An 18,881-nucleotide genomic window follows, 5' to 3' on the forward strand; every position below is an offset into this window, starting at 1 on the left:
TTACAAAATTGGATGTACCTTCAGGTAAAAATTAGAAACAAGGTTCTTAAAGAATGGAATGAAATTAACCACCCTCCAGTCTTCTGAAACTTCACCAGTGGCTAAAGACGAAGCAGAAATCTCTGCAATCTCATGGCTAGCCGCCCACAATGTCCAAGGATATGGAGTTAGGCCACAGATCAGCCATGATCTCAAATGAATGGCAGCACAGGCTCAAGGGACTGAATGGCCTATTCTTGTTGCTAACGTTGTGAAATCATCAGCAAACATCTATACTTCAGCTTTATGTTAGAGGGAAGGGCACCAATGAACATAGGAACAGGACTTTCAGACCATTTAATATGAACAGGGCTGATAGAAAATCATAACCCCATAATCCACCACCCCACTGGTAACCAGAAATCTGTCAGTCAATCTCTACCTTAAACATACTTAAAGATTGAATGTTCACAATCTGTAGGGGTAGAGAATTCCAGATTTACAATCCTCATCTCGATCCCAAGTGGCACCTTTAGTTATTTTTACATTATGCCCCTGGTTCAACACTCTACAGCCAGAAGAAATGACTCAGCTGCATTTACTCTGTCTATCATTAAAACTTTTTTTTAATATTAAAATATTTAAATGAAATCACCTCTCACTCTTTGAAATTCTAGAAAATAAAGGTTCAGGTACCCAAACTTTCTTCATATGACAGGAACATGCATAGTCAGAAGACAAGAACTGTCTATACTGAGCAGGCAGTAATCGCCAGGTTGGATGCATCCTGCTGCACATACCTGAGAAATGTTTCAAATTTGTTTAAAAAACATTTCTGGGATTTACCTTTGAAAGAACTGAAACCAATGGTCATTCTAAAAGATGAGAGACTTAAACAATCCAGGTCTTTTTCAATATATCATTTCAGTTGTATCACACTTATAAACGTTTGCTATAAATTCTATCTTACAATCTTATCCATCACAACCACCTGATGAAGGAGCAATGCTCCAAAAGTTAGTGCTTCCAAATAAACCTGTTTTACTATAACCTGGTGCTGTGAGATTTTTTAACTTTAGAGTTTATAGCTTTTGCAATATCCAGTATCTTCTGCTGTTTCTTGATAGCACACAGTGAATGAAATTGGTTGAAGACTGACATCTGCCATGCTGGGAACCACTGGAGGAGGTAGAGATTGATCATTCATTTAGCACTTCTGGCTAAAGGTTGTTGCAAATGCTAAAATGTAGCTTTTGCCCTGATATGTGTGGCTCCTCTCTCGTTGAGTAAAGGGATATTTTTGGAGCAATCTCCTCCACTGGTTTAATTGTCCAACTGATCCATTGGCTGAGAAACTGCCTAGCTTGTCAATCCCTTTCCGCTTATGCTGTTTAGCTTTCAGGTGGTTCGGTGTTGCAGTCTAATCAGGTTGACATCCATTTTTAACTACACCTAGTATTGCTCCTGGGAAACCCTCCTGCACTTTTCATTGAACCACTGCACTGGTAAAAGAGAGTTCAAAAACTTTATTGAGCCATGACCTGATTAGAATACGCCAGATGATAACCAATATTGTACAGAAAGTTGTACATATTTTTTACATAGAAAACTTTACATGTCTGTACCATATACATTTTAACCTTCTCCAAATATTTATTTTCTACATCCACAGTGACTAGGAATGCTTGGAACTCTGTGTAGCCATTTTTTAAATTAAAGCCCATTTCACAGCTTCTTAATAATTAGATTTCAGTATATTTCATCATCCCAACCCTAAACTGATTCATTATTCAATATATTTAATTTAACATCAAATTTTATACACAGACAGTATAACCTATGTCAAACATGGAGACAGTTTTATGTCAGTGCAAATGCACCTCAGATCAACCTGCAGTGATTCAAATTCCAGTTGATAAGATCAATCCTTTTTTTTAATAACAGGCCCTAGTCTGTAATATACAGTTAGGGGAAAACTCACCTTTATTGACAGGGTAACCAGTCTGCTAATTACATTAACACAACAATCTTAGTGCCTCTTTCCTCTAATAACTGTGCATACATCGGAGTTTCCATTACAACTGCATGAGCAACATTAAAGAAAATTTAAAATAAATCACAAAGTCAAAAGCAAAACAACCCAGTGCACACAATGAACAATAAAATAGCTGTAACAGCAGAAAATCAACATAAAATACTGAAATCAAAGAAACCCATTCTGGAAGAACTACATAGTGTTAATATCATACTTTACAGATTTATATTTCTGTACAACAGATTCACAGAAGGATGGTCATTGTAATTTTAATGGTCATGAGCTGTGCAAACAAAAAATAGTTACTGAACAATGTTCAACTGATCTTTGCTAGTATCTGTAACAATTGTAATTTAATTATGTCTTCCAACCTGCCTGTAAGATGCTACACGATTAGATTTCCCTTATAACATATATATTACTCATAGTGCCAAATTATTCTGCCCAGAAGTTTAAACTACAGTATGCATTTAAATATTTTCTCTACTTTACAATATGCACTGCATCCTGTCCATGTTTGTGTTCGAGTCACAGCTTTCTCCACACTAAATTGCATTTCAAAGTGTGACTGTACCACAAAATGCTGATTCCATGCTCAGCACGTGTCAGCACTCAATCATTACTTTGAATCATTCGGATAATTAATTCAATGAAATAGAGCATTTTAAACTAATATTACAGCTCACCCATCTGCATCTTTTGGGCAGGTTACAAACCAACAGAGTTAAAGCACCATCCTTTACAAAAAGATCAAGAAAGGATCGAGGCAGGAGTGAGTGAGTCAACGTAACCAACGCAGGCTAGTCCTTTTCTGATGTAAAACAGAATGCCTTAGCCAAGACCTTGATCATCATTGCAGCTTGATGGGTCCATGCTCTTGGTCTGAAGGATGAGATATTTTAAAGACCACACCAATGCGGAGATAAAATTTGCGTAGAACAGCTCTCAATTCTGGAATCAGATTAAATTGCATAATTTCACACAAAAGGGGGTAGTACTTTGATGCATGGGCCTTGAACTGCAAAGAAAAAGACAAAAGGATAATTAAAATAACGAAACAAAGAATTGTATGATTTTCCATTCCATATTTTAAACTGATATAATCCATGTCCTTAGTGTTTCACCATGGCTGAATCTCAACCATTATTTTTATTTTAATTACAGCTTCTCCGTTTGGAACAAAGTCTGATGTAATTATACCTCATGCTACTGTCCAACACATGTCAAATCTTCTGAGCATCCCTTTCTGTATCGACAACATTGGTTTAAATGCATTTAAATTTTGTAGATTTTCTGCTCAGTGGGCATTACAGATTCTGTTATCCAGGCATTTAATAAACTGGCTTTATCAAAATGATTCGAGTTCAGTGAGTATGCATTTAGCACTTAGGTTTCCTGTCAATATGAATTTACAAGACTGAAGTAATTCTAGGGAAAAAAGGTATCAAGTATTTGTTACTCAGCTCTTTTACCTAGATATACGTTACTGCAAGCTCTCATTAGGAAACTCAGTGGTGAAATACTGTAAACTGCTTTAAAACTTCAAAACTGCATAACAACAGGATGAATTTTCAAAATGTATAAGTCCCCAGTCAAATGCACTTCACTGCTAAGGACAACTCTGCTCAATATAATTTAGTCCTTTTAAAATTATTTAAAAAGGAAAAAATTACTTAAAACAGCTTCAATTTATCAGAGTTATTAAGAAAATCATAAAGACAGTACAAACATATACGGAGAAAAACACAATTTGTATTTAACAATCTCTGCCTTGTGATCAACCGCTAAAAAGACTCAACATAAACAAATAACTCACGCGAGCGCTTACACAAACAGGCAATTTTAATTCTCAATCCTACCCTTTCATCATTTATTTTGAGGACTTTAGTTAAAAAAAGTAGCAGTAGATTGGTCCAGGCCTCCCGGTGACTTTCTGAGGTCAGTGTCAGGAAGTAGCTGAGAGCTTCACTGCAAACACTATCAAAAGAAAATTGCAGATATCAGTTACATCAAATCAGTATTCTGTAATTTTCAAAAAAACAACTAAGCAACCTAGTTATAAATCCAATACTCTTCTTAGCTCTTTAACTCATTTAACCATCTCGGTAAAATTATAAACCATTTTAAAATTAAAGATTTTAGATTAGATTAGATTCCCTACAGCGTGGAAACAGGCCCTTGGGGCCAACAAGTCCAAACCAACCCTCCGAGAAGTAACCCAGTCAAACCCATTTACCTCTGACTAATGCACCTAACAATGCACCTAATAATGGGCAATTTAGCATGGCCAATTCACCTGACCTGCACATCTTTGGACTGTGGGAGGAAACTGGAGCACCCGGAGGAAACCCACGCAGACATGGGGAGAATGTGCAAACTCCACACAGACAGTCGCCCGAGGCTGGAATCGAACTTGGGACCCTGGTGCTATGAGGCAGCAGTGCTAACCACTGAGCCACCGAGCCATCCCCTCCTCTCCTCCTGTCTCCAAAGTTTCCTCATGCCAAACAGTATCTATGGTAAGCAGCTCATATTTAGGCATCTGATATTTCGTTGATTAACAGAGTTAATATCTGCATGTGAAAATTAAAACTAAAGGGGGTAACATCTTTAAAAATATTTTATATGAACAAGCTACAATTCATCGATGATGTGGAGATGCAGCAATACCTGACTGACTTAGACCATCTTTCTAAGATCCGCAACATGACCTCCCAACTCCTGTACTCAATACTCTGACCAATAAAGGAAAGCCTACCAAAAGCCTTCTTCATTATCCTATCTATCTGCGACTCCACTTTCAAGGAGCTATGAACCTGCACTCCAAGGTCTCTTTGTTCAGCAACACTTCCTTGGACCTTACCATTAAGTGTATAATTCCTGCTAAGATTTGCTTTCCCAAAATGCAGCACCTCGCATTTATCTGAATTAAACTCCATCTGCCACTTCTCAGCCCATTGGCCCATCTGGTCAGATCTTGTTGTAATTGGAAGTAACCCTCTTCGCTGTCCACTACTGGGACTAGATTGGGTTGGAATATCTGGTCAGCATGGGCAGGTTGGACCGAAGGGTCTGTTTCCATGCTGTACATCTCTATGACGATTTTGATTGTGGGGTTGGAGCAGTTTGAAAGACAAAAACTGCAATAATTTCAGAAAGTTGATTATGAAAATTTAATATTCAACTAGTAGTGGTTAAAATAGGGAAGGGAACAAGAATCATTGCAGAATACAAAGAAATTGAAGTTCTGAGGAGGGGTCATTGAACTCAAAATGTTAACTCTGATTTCTCTGCACAGATGTTGCCAGACCTGCTGAGGTTTTCCAGTAATTTCTGTTTTTGTGTATGACAAAGAAAATGGAGCAGTTTCCAGTAAGATCCTTATTGGCTATGAAGCCTCACACATGCCTGTGATGATGATGATGAGGAGGAGGAGGTACGTGTGCCTTCTTTTTATATCCCTACATGGGATGTGGGTCTTGCGTTTTGAAAGTAATGATTAGTTTTCTTCTTGAACCACAGCAGACCTGAGAATACGGGGACACTTTCCACTGAATGATGAAAGACAGCCCTCACTGTGGCTGTGTGAAGACACGGGAAACTTGTATTGCTTTATGCTTTGTGAAAAGATTAACAGTTCTTTACAAGTACAGAAGTATAAAAAACTGTTTGCATCAATTAAAAGTAATTAGAAGTAAAAAAATCGACAAAAACAATTTTAGAAACTAGGATGGTTGATTATAGCTAAATTACTGCAAAGTATTTTCTGCTTTAGGTTAAAGCAAATTAAAAATACAGGAAGAAACTTGGCTCCTTGAATCTGAAAGATCATTCATTAAAGACCATGACTAAGCTGCACTCAAACTCTACAGATCCATTTTTGCCCATACCTCTCAATACTGAAGGCTAACAATCCAACTAATCTCAGATTTTGATTCGGACTACGCAAGAAATGAATCTGCTCACCTGTACAATGAATAAAAAAGGCTTGCTAAAACATTTCAGCAGAAATGGTTCAGACTAAATTAAAGGGATTCAAAAGTTGGGGTAAAAACACAAAGGACATATTGAGTTTACCCTGGGGCACAGAAGGCAATAGTTGGAGTTCTTGATGATAGTAAGCACTTTAATATTTCATGGAATACTCAAAAAAATGCTGGATGATTGGATTCCCTGATTTTTGAAAAGCTTAAATTATAACCTGGTGACAATAGCTTGCTGATCTTATGAACAGGAAAACAGATGAGAAGTATCACTAACCATAATTAAACAGTCACCTGGCATGCTTGGGGTATACTTGACTATTGTTTTAGAAAATAGCAGTTGTGTCTGACATATTTGGTGATTTCTCACACTACGCCAAACCAGCTGAATATCACTTACTTGGATTTAGAAAATGCTTCCTGAGTGTAATGTTAGAGAAACTGTTAAAATTAGTTCCCTAGATACTGACAGGGACATCGAGATCCCAAATTGGCCAAAGATCCTTAAGTAAATCCTTAGTTTTAAATTTCCAATGTGATTTTATTGCTAGGACTTGGGAATGTTCCCAGCTTATTATCGATCTGAAGGAAAACATAAATAGAATAATTAACCAGTGTTGATTTAAAAAATTGGTCCATAGTCTGGACCATGGAAAATCAAACATATTAAAATTAGATTGGACAGGTTGGATAGCTGATACTAGCAAATATCCTCTATTGTCAATGCATTGGTGCAATGAAAACAGGGCTACAATACAAGGTTGGGTGAGAGTATTATGACATAGTCAATATTATTATGGTTACACAAAGCTATTGGAATCTGCTAAGGTATGTGTGCGCTTATCGCCCTGCCACCAGCTGTTAAATTGGATAATGTTATTGGAATACAGAGGAGTGAAGTGAGAATTTTACATTGAAAAAAACCAGCGGCCAATGTAAATCTACAAGGTCAATGACGAGTGAATTTGAGAGATAGGATACTGGCAGAAGACTTTTAGAACTGAAGATGACAAAGCATGGAGGATGAGGAACCAGTCATCAGATAGATAATCGGAACGTCGGAGTCTGAAAGTGACAAATACAAATGTGACGATACTGTGGTTGTTTTGTGAAGAGAGGTTATAAGGCAGAGGTGCTGAGTTAGCTACCAAAACCATTGCAGTAAACAGCAGCCTGGATGGGTATGGCCCACTCTCACAAACCAGGATTTTTAGTTTTTCCTTTTGTTTTTAGGTTTCGCTTTAAGCAGTTGGTGCGGTGGCCTTGAAGAAGCGGAAGGTATTCCTCCCTCTCCCAGCTACTCCCGAAAGCTGGGGCTTCTCTTCCTAGCCGCTGGATTGTACCCGAGACAAAATCGGTTTTCTGAATTTGCCATTTTGCCGAAGGCTGTGTTTATGGGATGTTGCTATATTGGATCAGTTAATTAATAGTAAGTACTGTATCTATTATTCTCTTAAGTTTTCCAGTAAAGTTATTTCTAAATTCCTCTTTCTTTGGTTGTATTTTAACAACAATGTTTAAATGAATTGTTCTTTTGCTTAATGTCGAGTGGTTTGACTGGTCAGATTCTGGGACACAACACTTTATGTTTGCCTTGGTTACCTCCTTAAAGTATTTTAAGGGGTGTGGTCTGGTCCATAACACCTGGATAAGATAAACAATCACACAGAAAACACAACATGCAATGAGTCTGTGTGGTCACTACTGAGCTGCATCTCCACTATGAAAGTTAGAAGTTTGCTTTGGGATGACAATTTTTGTGCAAAATTCAAGGTCAATTTTAAAGAAATGTAGAATTTTGAAAGAATGGAATGTTCTGAAAATGTATATAAAGTGATCAATATCTGAAGGAGAATTAGTAAAGAACTACACTAAAAACTATCTTCCTCCTTTTGTACCTTATCAACTTCTGGTTGCAATCTGGCTGAAAATTCAGTCTACATTAATCGCCCCTCAAATCAAACCCTCAAAGAAATATTGAAAGCCTGAAAATTGTAAATGCATTATCTTGACAATGTTAGAACCCAAACTGTTCAGCTTGATGCATTTCCCATCACACCTTTAGCTCTCAGCGTACTATTGTTTGAACAACAACCCTCAAAGTTGACAGCTGTGCTATCCAATTACAGTCACAGGAATGGCTACTTACTTTAGTAATCGCTGCTGAACTTCCACCCAGGCATCACGCCGGTTTTTATCTGTGTACATTCGGAATAAAATACGCAGGCCGCAAGCAACACTACTGGTTTCTTGCTTCAAAAGATTAGGCTTTGATTTACCTTTGAACCCTGGATTAGTAGAAGGTAAAGAAACACTTGTTTTAACAAACCTTCTGAAATTGTCAACAAAAACAATTCAGTTCTGCAAAGATGATTGTATTTTCCAATCACAGTAATCTCTCAAATAGCATATGTTTCATACGTGTCCCATTGTGGTTAATGGTTTCTCATACAAAGATCTGGCTGTTTACTTGTACTTGCAACATTTTGGTGAAGAGAATCACAATTACAATCTGTAAAAGTTGACTATTCTAAAATAAATCAATTACTTCCACAAAATGATTTTGAACAAAATTATATGTAGAACCAATGGTGTGATTAAATAAATTATACTTTAAACTCCATACATTTTGGCAGAAATAATGTAATAAGGAAAAAACAAATGCTAGTGCACATTCTGTTCATGAATCAATGCCCACAGTTTACTCCACTCCCACTGAAAACTGGGATGAATGACAAAGAAAAATAAGTTCTATGATTCCTAATTAAGCAGAGGTTGAGTCATGCCCAATCTGAATGGGCACGGGGTCTGACATCAGTTGGTAAGACAGATCAAATTTTGGGAGCATAGTTGGAAACCACAGAAGCAAAGTTTAAAAAAAAATTAACTCAGCTAATTTGAAGATTTTACAGCTCATTTATTAACTATGTGTAATAAGCAAGGACATTGCAAGGAAAATGTATAAGATACCTGGACACACCTAACACAATGTTCTGATCACCTAATTTATTGAGCAGAAAATTGTATGCAACGTGGTTAAATTTCTATTTTGGACTGCAAACCATCAGACAATAAAGCTTCTCTTTGCTCTGTCATGATTGGATATCTACCATTGTTTGAAAGATTACCACGGCATTTAAGAGATTATTTAGTTGGCGTATTGCTGGTAACACTGGTCATACGGTGTGTTTAACATTTCTAATGTGGGATATGAGAACATGATCATTCCCAAGGTTACTGCCTGGATCACCATGAGAGATGATGTATTCACATCGAGCATAAAGTATTCCTCAGATAAGGAAAATGAATATACTGTTTAATTAATGCATTTCAATTTTTGATTATTTAGCTGAAAAGATGATTGAGGGGAATATGGTGGATATTGTCCATATGGATATTAAAAATGTCATAAAACAGCACATAAATAACGATTAGAAGCTGACATAAGGTATAAGACCTCCACTTTCCTGCCTTATCCCCATAATCCTGGACATTCTGACTGATTAAAAATCCTCTATCTTAACAACCCAGCCTCCAGAGCTCTCTGCAGTAAAGATTTACACTTGCTCCTATTTCTTAAGTTATGATTTTACTAAAATTAAAACTGAATTTGATTGAAACTAATTTCACAAAGAATTGCTAAATGAACTCAAGGATTCATCACTGTGCCAGACTGGGATATACTGTGCCAGAGATGCCTCCCTTGTTTTCAAACAGTTGGCCTTAACAATTGCATCCAACATGGAATTACACACCATTGTGTGGATTAACTTCTCTACGGTTCCTGTGATGATAATCCTGTACAGCTAACCTCATGATAATTATTAGACATATACCTGCTTTCCATAGTGCAGTCCTCTGTTCATTGTTAGAATTAAAGGACTTGGCAAATCGATGAGACTCGAGTAGGCAGTCCAGCAGCTTGAAAAGCTGCTTTGAAGTTAGGTAGCGATACATTCCCTGGTCTTGTTTTTCAACATGCACATCAGTATTGACTGCATCCCTCTGCAAATAGTAAAGGAAAGCAATGAATTTGCCTATTCTCGTTACCAGTTCTGACCTTACATGTTAATACAGTACATTGCAAGCCCGAACAGAACACAAACTGACATACCAATGACTGATGTCTTCACTGTTCTATTATACATCACTGAGTCACACCATTAAGCTGGAAACTAAGACCATTATTTTGGTGGAGTTGTGAGATGTGGTGGGTATACGGCAAAAATGTAGTAAAACTATTTCATAAGACTTGTACTCATACTCAGTAAGTTCATGCCAAATTTCTGGATCAATGCTGCTGTCCCCATAATCTCAATTTAAATAAATTATTGCCACATGGAATTATAACGTACAAAACCTGACCAGCAGAATGAAAGGAGATTACAAAATCCAAACAGTCAATAGTTCTTGCCAAGTTACAAATTCTAGCTGTGTATCAATGTTACAGTACAACCAACTAATTAAAAACAACGTAGACATTGTCGCTACCTTTGATATACATCGGTTGGATGTATGGCTGCAAAAAGAACACCAATTAAAGCTTAAAAACAAAAATAAAATAAGTAAAAACCTGAACATATAAAGCATTCTTCAAATCCTCAAGATGTCCCAAGTTAATTAAGTATATTTTGTTTATAGCTGATTGAGTGGAAACCCTACTGTTCTCATGGGCTAAGTGACTGGAACAAGGATTCTCGATGTGCATACTTGAACCATGTTCATTGTTTTGCAGTGTTTAACAAGCAAACACTGAACTCTGTATTTGTTTGATAATCCAAGATAGAGACTAGTAGTCTGGTAAAACCAGTTGCTCACAAATTTCTCAAAAGTTGAAATTCTGATCATCATTACTACCATGGGAAGAAGCAGTCAAGTAATTTGTTGTTCAGAAAGCAACAGAATTGGAATAACAGACAGGCCATCTAAATGGCGAAAGTAAGGACTGCAGATGCTGGAGATTAGAGTCAAGAGTGTGGTGCTGGAAAAGCACAGCAGGTCAGGCAGCATCCGAGGAGGAGAATTGACGTTTAGGGCAAAAGCCCTTCATCAGGAACGCTTTATATATTCAAGCTTTTACTTATTTTATTTTTATGTTTTTAAGTTTTTATTGGTATTCTTCCCGATGAAAGGTTTTGAAACACTGATTTTCCTGCCCCTCGGATGCTGTCTGACCGGCTGTGCTTTTAAAGCACCACACTCCATGCCGTCTAAATGGCACAATGTGATGTTATTCATTTCGGACTTAAAATAGGAAATGCAAAATTCTAAATAAAGAAAAGCTGGGTAAATAGAGCTCTGAAGAGAAATATCATGAAGAGGCACAGAAAATGAATAGACTAATGGAATGCTAATCTTTATTTTTGGAGATGCACAGTGAAAGGGGTACTTAAATCACACTTCAGTAATATTAAGCCCTGGTCCATTGATACCTGGTGTACCACAAGAAGTTCTGGGTATACCGGCCTTGGTGAGGCCCTTTCGGTCATGGCTGACCATGGGTCACATCCTCGTTGTTCTGGATTTCTGCTTCCCTGAAGCAACATTGCTTGTGACTGAAGAGACCAGTGCTGGAGTGACAGTCCTGGTCCCAGAGATCACATCTGTATGTGGTCATTGATCTGCTCGGGCCGCTGCACTCCTTCCTTGGTGCCCACTTGTCTGCTGCAGCACTCATCAGCTTCTTTTCCCCTGTTTTGAGGTGTTGGTTCAGGGTGCTTCTCCATCTAGTGCAGTCAGCTGCAAACCTTTCCCAGGACTCCATCACGATATCAAGTGCCTTCATGTCCCTCATGCAGACGTCCTTGTAGCATGGGGGTGATGGACATGAGGGTCTCATCCCGGCTGCACGCTCTCCATACAGGACATCCTTTGGGATGCAGCCATCCTCCATGTAGTAGACATGACCCAGCCAGCATAGTCTCCGCTGCTTGAGTAGAGTGTACATGCTGGGATGGCCAGGGTGTGATAGACCACTGCATTGGACATTGTCTTGCTGGGATATGCCCAGGATGCCGGCCGTGGAGAGATGCAGCATAGGTTTACCTATGACATAGAATGACATCTGGACTAATGGGGTTAAATCACAGAGAAATTACAAAATGTGGGATTCCATTTCCTGGAATGTACAAGGTTAAGGTCAATTGGATTGAGATGTTCAAGATATTAAGGCAAGATGGGCAGAATTATGATAAACTGCTATTGCTGTTTGGGAAGTCCAGGACTGAGAGCACAAGACAAAATCATAAAGCCAAAACTCTCAGGGGTAAAATTAGCAACACTTCTTCAAACAGGGACAGAGGTTGGAAAACATTTCTGCAAATAGCTATTAATAATTTGTAGCTCGGGTGCTCATTGTTGTGGTTCTGTTCGTCGAGCTGGAAGTTTTTGTTGCAAACTCACAGGAATCCGATTCACGAGAGAAGAAGAAAAAGACAGCCAACTCCCATTCCTAGACGTGATAGTACAGAGAACACCGAACGGAGAATTCACCACAAGGGTATACAGGAAAGCAACACACACAGACCAAGTCCTAAACTATGAAAGTAACCACCCCAACACACACAAATGAAGCTGCATCAGGACACTATTCAAAAGGGCCACAACACACTGCAGTACACCAGAACTGCAAAAAGAAGAAGAGGAACACCTATACAAGGTATTCGCCAAAACGGATACCCGCGCAACTTCATCAACAGATGCCTAAGAGAAAGACCACGGAACAAGGACATGCCACAAGCAAAAGGACTAGCCACACTACCATACATCAGGAGCGTTTCTGAACTGACAGCCAGACTACTGCGACCCTTAGGACTCATAACAGCACACAAACCAACAGCCACAGTCAGACAACAACTCACTAGAACGAAGGACCCGATACCCAACATGAACAAAACTAATGTAGTGTACAAAATATCATGCAAGGACTGCACAAACAGAAAGACAGCTAACAATTCGCATACATAAACATCAACTAGCCACGAAACGACACGACCAGCTATCCCTAGTAGCCACACACGCAGACAACAAGCAACATGAATTCGACTGGGACAACACAACATAGGGCAAGTCAGACAGAAAACAGCCAGGGAATTCCTAGAGGCATGGCATTCATCCACAAATTCCATCAACAAACACATCGACCTGGACCCAATATACCAACCACTACAGCGGACAGTTGAAACTGACAACCGGAAGCGGCAAGGACAGACCACTATAAATACCGGAAGAAACATCAAAGAAGCGCTTCGCCAGGAGGCTCCAAAGCACTGATGATGTCACCTAGCCAGGGGATGAAACGTTTGCAACAAAAACTTCCAGCTCGGCGAACAGAACCACAACATCTATTAATAATAAATCAATTACGAATCTTAAACAGATTAACAGATTTTTGTTAGCAAGATGCATTAAGGGATAACTATTCATTCAAATGCTATAAAATAGTTCAGAAAATAATCACAATGGCTAATGAAATGCTGCCTTTGCACAGTCACATGTTAATGGGGTAGCACGCTGGAATTTGAGCTCCATTACTCCCAAAACCATCACAAAACTTAAAAGTTTTTATAAAGTGTACAAATTCTCCAATTTACCTGCTTTTAGGCTGGATTGATTTAAAAAAAAGAACGGACCAGATTTCTGTACTGAACAAGAATCACTCTTTGTAATTAGACTAGCTACATGTAAGCAGTCATAAACCACTGTCATATAATATTATTAATTATAATTCTAATCCCTTTATAAACTCTCCTTTACACACGCACACAGAGATAACAGTCAGGGGAAAACTGGACAGACAGACAAAGAAAGTCTTTGCTTCACAGGTCCTGTTGTTGAAATGATCCTCATAACTCCTCCTGGCCAACAAGCTGCTTCATTCACCTTTCTCTGGATACTTTCACTGGTTGGTGAAACACACGATGTCTCTGGTTTACTCAAAAATTCTCGGAGTTGTTAGTTAAAATTCACAGCTAACAAGATGAATTGAACTCTTCAGAACACAGAGAGAGAGGGAGAGAGAGCAAGAGAGAGAGTGAGAGAGAGAGAGAGAGAGAGAGTGTGAGAGAGAGAGAGAGAGAGTGTGAGAGAGAGAGAGAGTGTGAGAGAGAGAGAGAGAGAGTGAGAGTGTGAGAGAGAGAGAGAGAGAGAGAGAGAGAGAGAGAGAGAGAGAGAGAGAGAGTGAGAGAGAGAGAGGGAGAGACCACACCCGAGCTGGGGAAGAATTGGACACTTTTTTTCCACTCTCTCTCTCTCTATATAACTTTTTCCTAGCCCCAGCTGTTCAATTATCCACGAACCAATCACACAGTTGTTGACAGATGAAACTGGTATCTGCCATTGATACCTGGTCACTAATCCATAGATCAATCAACATGTGGGCTGAATGGCCAGTCTCTGTGCCATATGTCTTAGGTATATATTCTTCGAAACTAACAACGTTGCTACAGAATCGGAAATACAAGTGAATACTTTGTTATTTCAAAAATGTCAAATATTATCTTGCACTGTTGCTTTAAAACTAGGACACACTAAGAAGACAGTTTCTAACAAACGTTGAATGTGCTTTTTTGGAGGTTACCTGCTGTGAACCTTTAAGCCACTTATTTAATCCACAAAGTAAAAAGATTTACACTCAGCAAAAGTCACATAACTGGTCAATACCTGAGCTGCAGCCAAGTTCTCAGCATCCTCCTTTTTGCTGGTTGCAGGAAAGAACACAATGTTATCGATTGTCTGAATTAACTCGAGTTGGACAACACATTTAATGAGGAGTGCAGCAAACAACTTCTGCTCTGACAGTTCTACAAGAAATAAAAGAAAGAAATTGATCATCGTCTTTATTTTCGAACTTGTGCAATTCAAAATGCAATCAATAAACTACTTATAAATACTAATAATATAAATAACTTAACAGTGAGTCATAAAATTTATCTAAATAAATAAAAGTGACATAAGGCTTAAGACATGAATTCTATAAGTATTTGATTCTTTGTTTCAAATAATTACAGCTGCACATGGGCAAGTATAAAACGCATATAGTGACTGATGAAAATATTGTTGTTGCATTTTATTAACTTAAGGGATTTTCAGATTTTGTCACTGTAACCTCTTTTTTTTCTCAACTCTATGATTCTTAATTTTTTTGTCAATCCTTGAGTCTATTACTCAGAGCTGGATGGTAATATAAGACAAGTTTGTTCTTGCCCTTGCCAAATTCCTACACATTCTATACAACTACAGATCCATGGATAGTCAAATCATAGTTATTCAGCATGGGACTGATGAGGTCACATGATTTGTGCCTAAACATTAAGTCAATCTAGAATCACTAACTTAGCACAAAACAGAAACTGAACTTCTCACATTCCTAAGAGCATGTATCTTTTACAGATTAAAAACTCGAATTACATAAACAAACTCATTTTAGACCATTATATTTTCAAGAATTTCCTTTTGGTAAAATAGATTCCTAATTTGGAGAAGGTGGAAGTGAAGTTAAATGAACAGAAAACTAGCCCAGGAAAAGTTACTTTTATATCCTTACTGAGAAAGGCTGACACAGATTTGGATGCATTTTGATTTCAATATCCTACAAGAAATATGTTGTGAAATATTTGGAAAAGTATGATCTTTTTACCTTAGTTGTCAAAAACTTACTTGTTGGTGTCTTAGCTTTAGCAGCATCATCACTGGTATTGGATACCAGACTAAACTGGCTCTGACGCCAGTCTGAAGGGTTCCTCTCTGCACTGGTGACAGACTGTTGGTCATCACCTTTACTCAGAATGTCAACTGACTTTTGAGAAATGGCATCCTAGGAAAGGAAACAGACAATAGAAAAATCTGTATCATTGGATTTATATTAAAGAATTAAAAAAACAATATTATTCTAAGCTTCAATTTATTCCACATGAGTTTGAAATTTACACTTCATGACACACACAATTACTACTCAGGTTTTATTTAATTCTTTTTTTCACACAAGCTGATCTTCAGCAACTTTACCAGGAACAAAATATCTTCTCCGAAACAACTGGCAATAGTTTTGTTAAAACTGAATGATTTAGTCTTGCACCCTTGAGGAAGAATGCCAATAATTTAGATTATCTGAGAGGTAATCTCAATGCACATTATCTATTATCATATTTCACCAAGTATATCTCACAATCGAACCTGCAATCGTGTTCAAAGTAAAAGCATAAACACATTTTTGTCAATTTTATTGTTTATTATAACAGTGATTTGTAATAGACGGCCTTAATTATAACTTTTACTGTGCTTGGACTTGACATTTCTGCCTCCACCTGTGAACCTGAGCATTTTGGTAAAAACAATGACTGCAGATGCTGGAAACCAGATTCTGGATTAGAGTAGTGCTGGAAAAGCACAGCAGTTCAGGCAGCATCCGAGGAGCAGGAAAATTGACGTTTCGGGTGGGGTTGGAGAGAAAGTAGCATAGAGTACAATAGGTGAGTGGGGATGGGGATGAAGGTGATAGGTCAGGGAGGAGGGTGGGGGAAGGTAGCAAAGAGTACAATGGATGAATGGGGGTGGATGAAGGTCAGAGAGGAGGGTGGAGTGGATAGGTGGGAAGGAAGATAGGCAGGTAGGACAGGTCATGGGGACTGTGCTGAGCTGGAAGTTTGGAACTGGGGTGAGGTGGGGGAAGGGGAAATGAGGAAACTGGTGAAGTCCACATGGATGCCCTGGGGTTGGAGTGCTCTGAGGCGGAAGATGAGCATTTTGCAGCTGGACCCTGTGCAATTTTCCCAGCCTCAACCAAACTGTCAATGAGATAATTTTTCCAACTTCTCAATCAAATGTTTTTCAGCTACTAGAGAAAGGCTGGATGAAAAAAAAAACTAATCTTCAGTCAGATAAAACTTCTGTTACTTTATGAGACAGAAAGACTATATGAATGTGAGAGTAACAACAGTGCCCAGTGATTATGTATCTGTTGAAGATTTTTTCTGTTAACTTTAGAAAGTGTATGAAGCTGGAGTGAGGAGGAGAAAGGCCAGCAGAAAGGGAGAGAGAAAAAAATAACAAATCAGTGACAATTTGTCTTCATTTAACCTGACTGAATACTTTTTCTTACAAAGGTGTACTTTGAAACAAACTAATTATTTCTAGCTGTATGAGCTAAAGATTAGTGAGCATTTTGATGCCTTTTATCCCAGGAACAAAGAAGTGCAGGGGAGGGCAAAAATATGTACATATTGGGGCCCTGTCTTACTGTAACCAGCCCTTGCAGGGAATCAATGAGGGCCGTGTGGAGAGTGTATAGAATGATAAAAATGAGGTGAATGACAAGGGTACATAGTTGAGTGGCAAATTAATTCCTATGGGGAACTATTTGTTTGAAGGACATTGCAATAGATTTTTTGGCTGATCTAAAGTTTGCAGTATAGAAAAGGCAAGGCCAGCCAGAACCATGTGGGAACAGTTAAGTCCAGAGGTGAGCACAGGTAGGGTGGAAACGGGTCATGTTTAGGAGTGGATATAGGGAGTCTCAATGATTGCCCAGATACATGGGTCAGATCTCACCTCAAGATCAAATGTGATACCTGTGTTACAAACAATCTAGTTCAGCTGAGCCCTGCCAAAGACAGGGAAGAAATCAGTGCTATGGGAATGGCACTTGTGACAGACTGAGGCAATGGCTTTCATTCACCTTGAACACAGTTGGAGCAAGTTTCTTTTCATTCAGTACTAGAGATCGGATAGAATCTAACAACCTATCCGGAGTAGATGGGTTGAGTAATGTGATGGTGAGGTAGACCTGGTGTCAGAATCGATACATTCAGGAGATATGATGGGTATTAGCTGGAGAAAGAGTGATCCACTCCGTGTGTATGGGTAGGTGAGAAAGGAACCAAATGATTGCAGTCTTGTATGGAGCAACATAAGAAAGGGATCATACCATCAATTATGTCAAATGTTGTAAGAAGCTCAACGAGGGCAATGAGTGATCATTTATGATTATTACAGTCAGAACGGATGGATTTGTGACCTTCATGAAATTCATTTGAACATTGTGCTGGGGTAGTAATATCACTGAACAGATTCAAATTTGGAGTTCTAAAACAGATGAGCTTCAAGGTGAGGTGACAGCATGTTGATGAACTCTGTCATTAAAAAGTGTAAATGGGATGTTTTGGTGGTTTGCAAGACCATAACACTAAGAAATAGGAATAGGAGTAGAAGTAGCCCATTTGGCCCCTCGAATCTACTCTGCCATGCAACAGGATCAGGGCTGATCTAACATTCCTCGTGTCCCCTTTCCTCACAATCCTTGGTTAATACTGATTAACAATCTACCTCAGCCTTAAATATTTACAAAGACTCTGTCCCTACAGCTCTCTGTGGCAAAGAGCTGCAACCCTGTAAGAGAATAATTCCTCTTCTTCTCAATCTTTAATTAGGCTCCTTAACCCTCAAGTTATGCCCTCTGGTCCTAGACTCCTCCATGAGGGGAAACATTCTCTCTGAATTTATTCTGTCAAGCCTCTTAGAATCATCTATGCTCCAAAGAGATCACTTTATTCTTCTCAACTTAAGTAAGGACCCAACTTGTTTACTCTTTGTTGATAAACAATCCCTCCATATTGGGAATCATCCTCGTGAATCTTCTCTGAACTGACTCCAATAAAATTACATCTTTCTTTGAATAAGGGGATCAAAACTGCTCATAGCATTCCAGACGTGACATCTCCAGCACCTTTTACAGTTGAAGAAAGATTTCCCTACTCTTTTACTCTAACGCCCTTGAACTAATGGCCAACATTACTTTAGGCTTCCTGGTTACCTGCTGCAGCTGAGCTAACTTTGTTTCGTGCACTAGTCCTACCTCCTCCAAGTCCTTTTGTGTTGCAGCTTTCTGC

The 18,881-nt window shown here is 38.6% G+C and overlaps 1 protein-coding gene across 2 annotated transcripts in view; it reads right to left on the minus strand.

Annotated features, from left to right (window-relative positions):
• Positions 1–1,939: 1,939 nt before the first annotated feature.
• The window catches only part of arfgef1 (ADP-ribosylation factor guanine nucleotide-exchange factor 1 (brefeldin A-inhibited)), a 192,458-nt gene continuing 175,516 nt past the window's right edge, over positions 1,940–18,881 (minus strand). For both annotated transcript variants that reach the window (XM_060822700.1, XM_060822691.1), the window contains 6 exons: positions 15,655–15,811; positions 14,659–14,798; positions 9,834–10,002; positions 8,147–8,285; positions 3,874–3,991; positions 1,940–3,032 (listed from right to left, as the gene is read on the minus strand). In XM_060822700.1, the coding sequence (XP_060678683.1) occupies positions 2,865–3,032; positions 3,874–3,991; positions 8,147–8,285; positions 9,834–10,002; positions 14,659–14,798; positions 15,655–15,811 (891 nt within the window). In that variant the 3' untranslated portion in view covers positions 1,940–2,864. The remainder of the gene's footprint in view (positions 3,033–3,873; positions 3,992–8,146; positions 8,286–9,833; positions 10,003–14,658; positions 14,799–15,654; positions 15,812–18,881) is intronic.

Source organism: Hemiscyllium ocellatum, chromosome 4, assembly GCF_020745735.1.
Source record: "Hemiscyllium ocellatum isolate sHemOce1 chromosome 4, sHemOce1.pat.X.cur, whole genome shotgun sequence".
Classification (NCBI taxonomy): Eukaryota; Metazoa; Chordata; class Chondrichthyes; order Orectolobiformes; family Hemiscylliidae; genus Hemiscyllium; species Hemiscyllium ocellatum.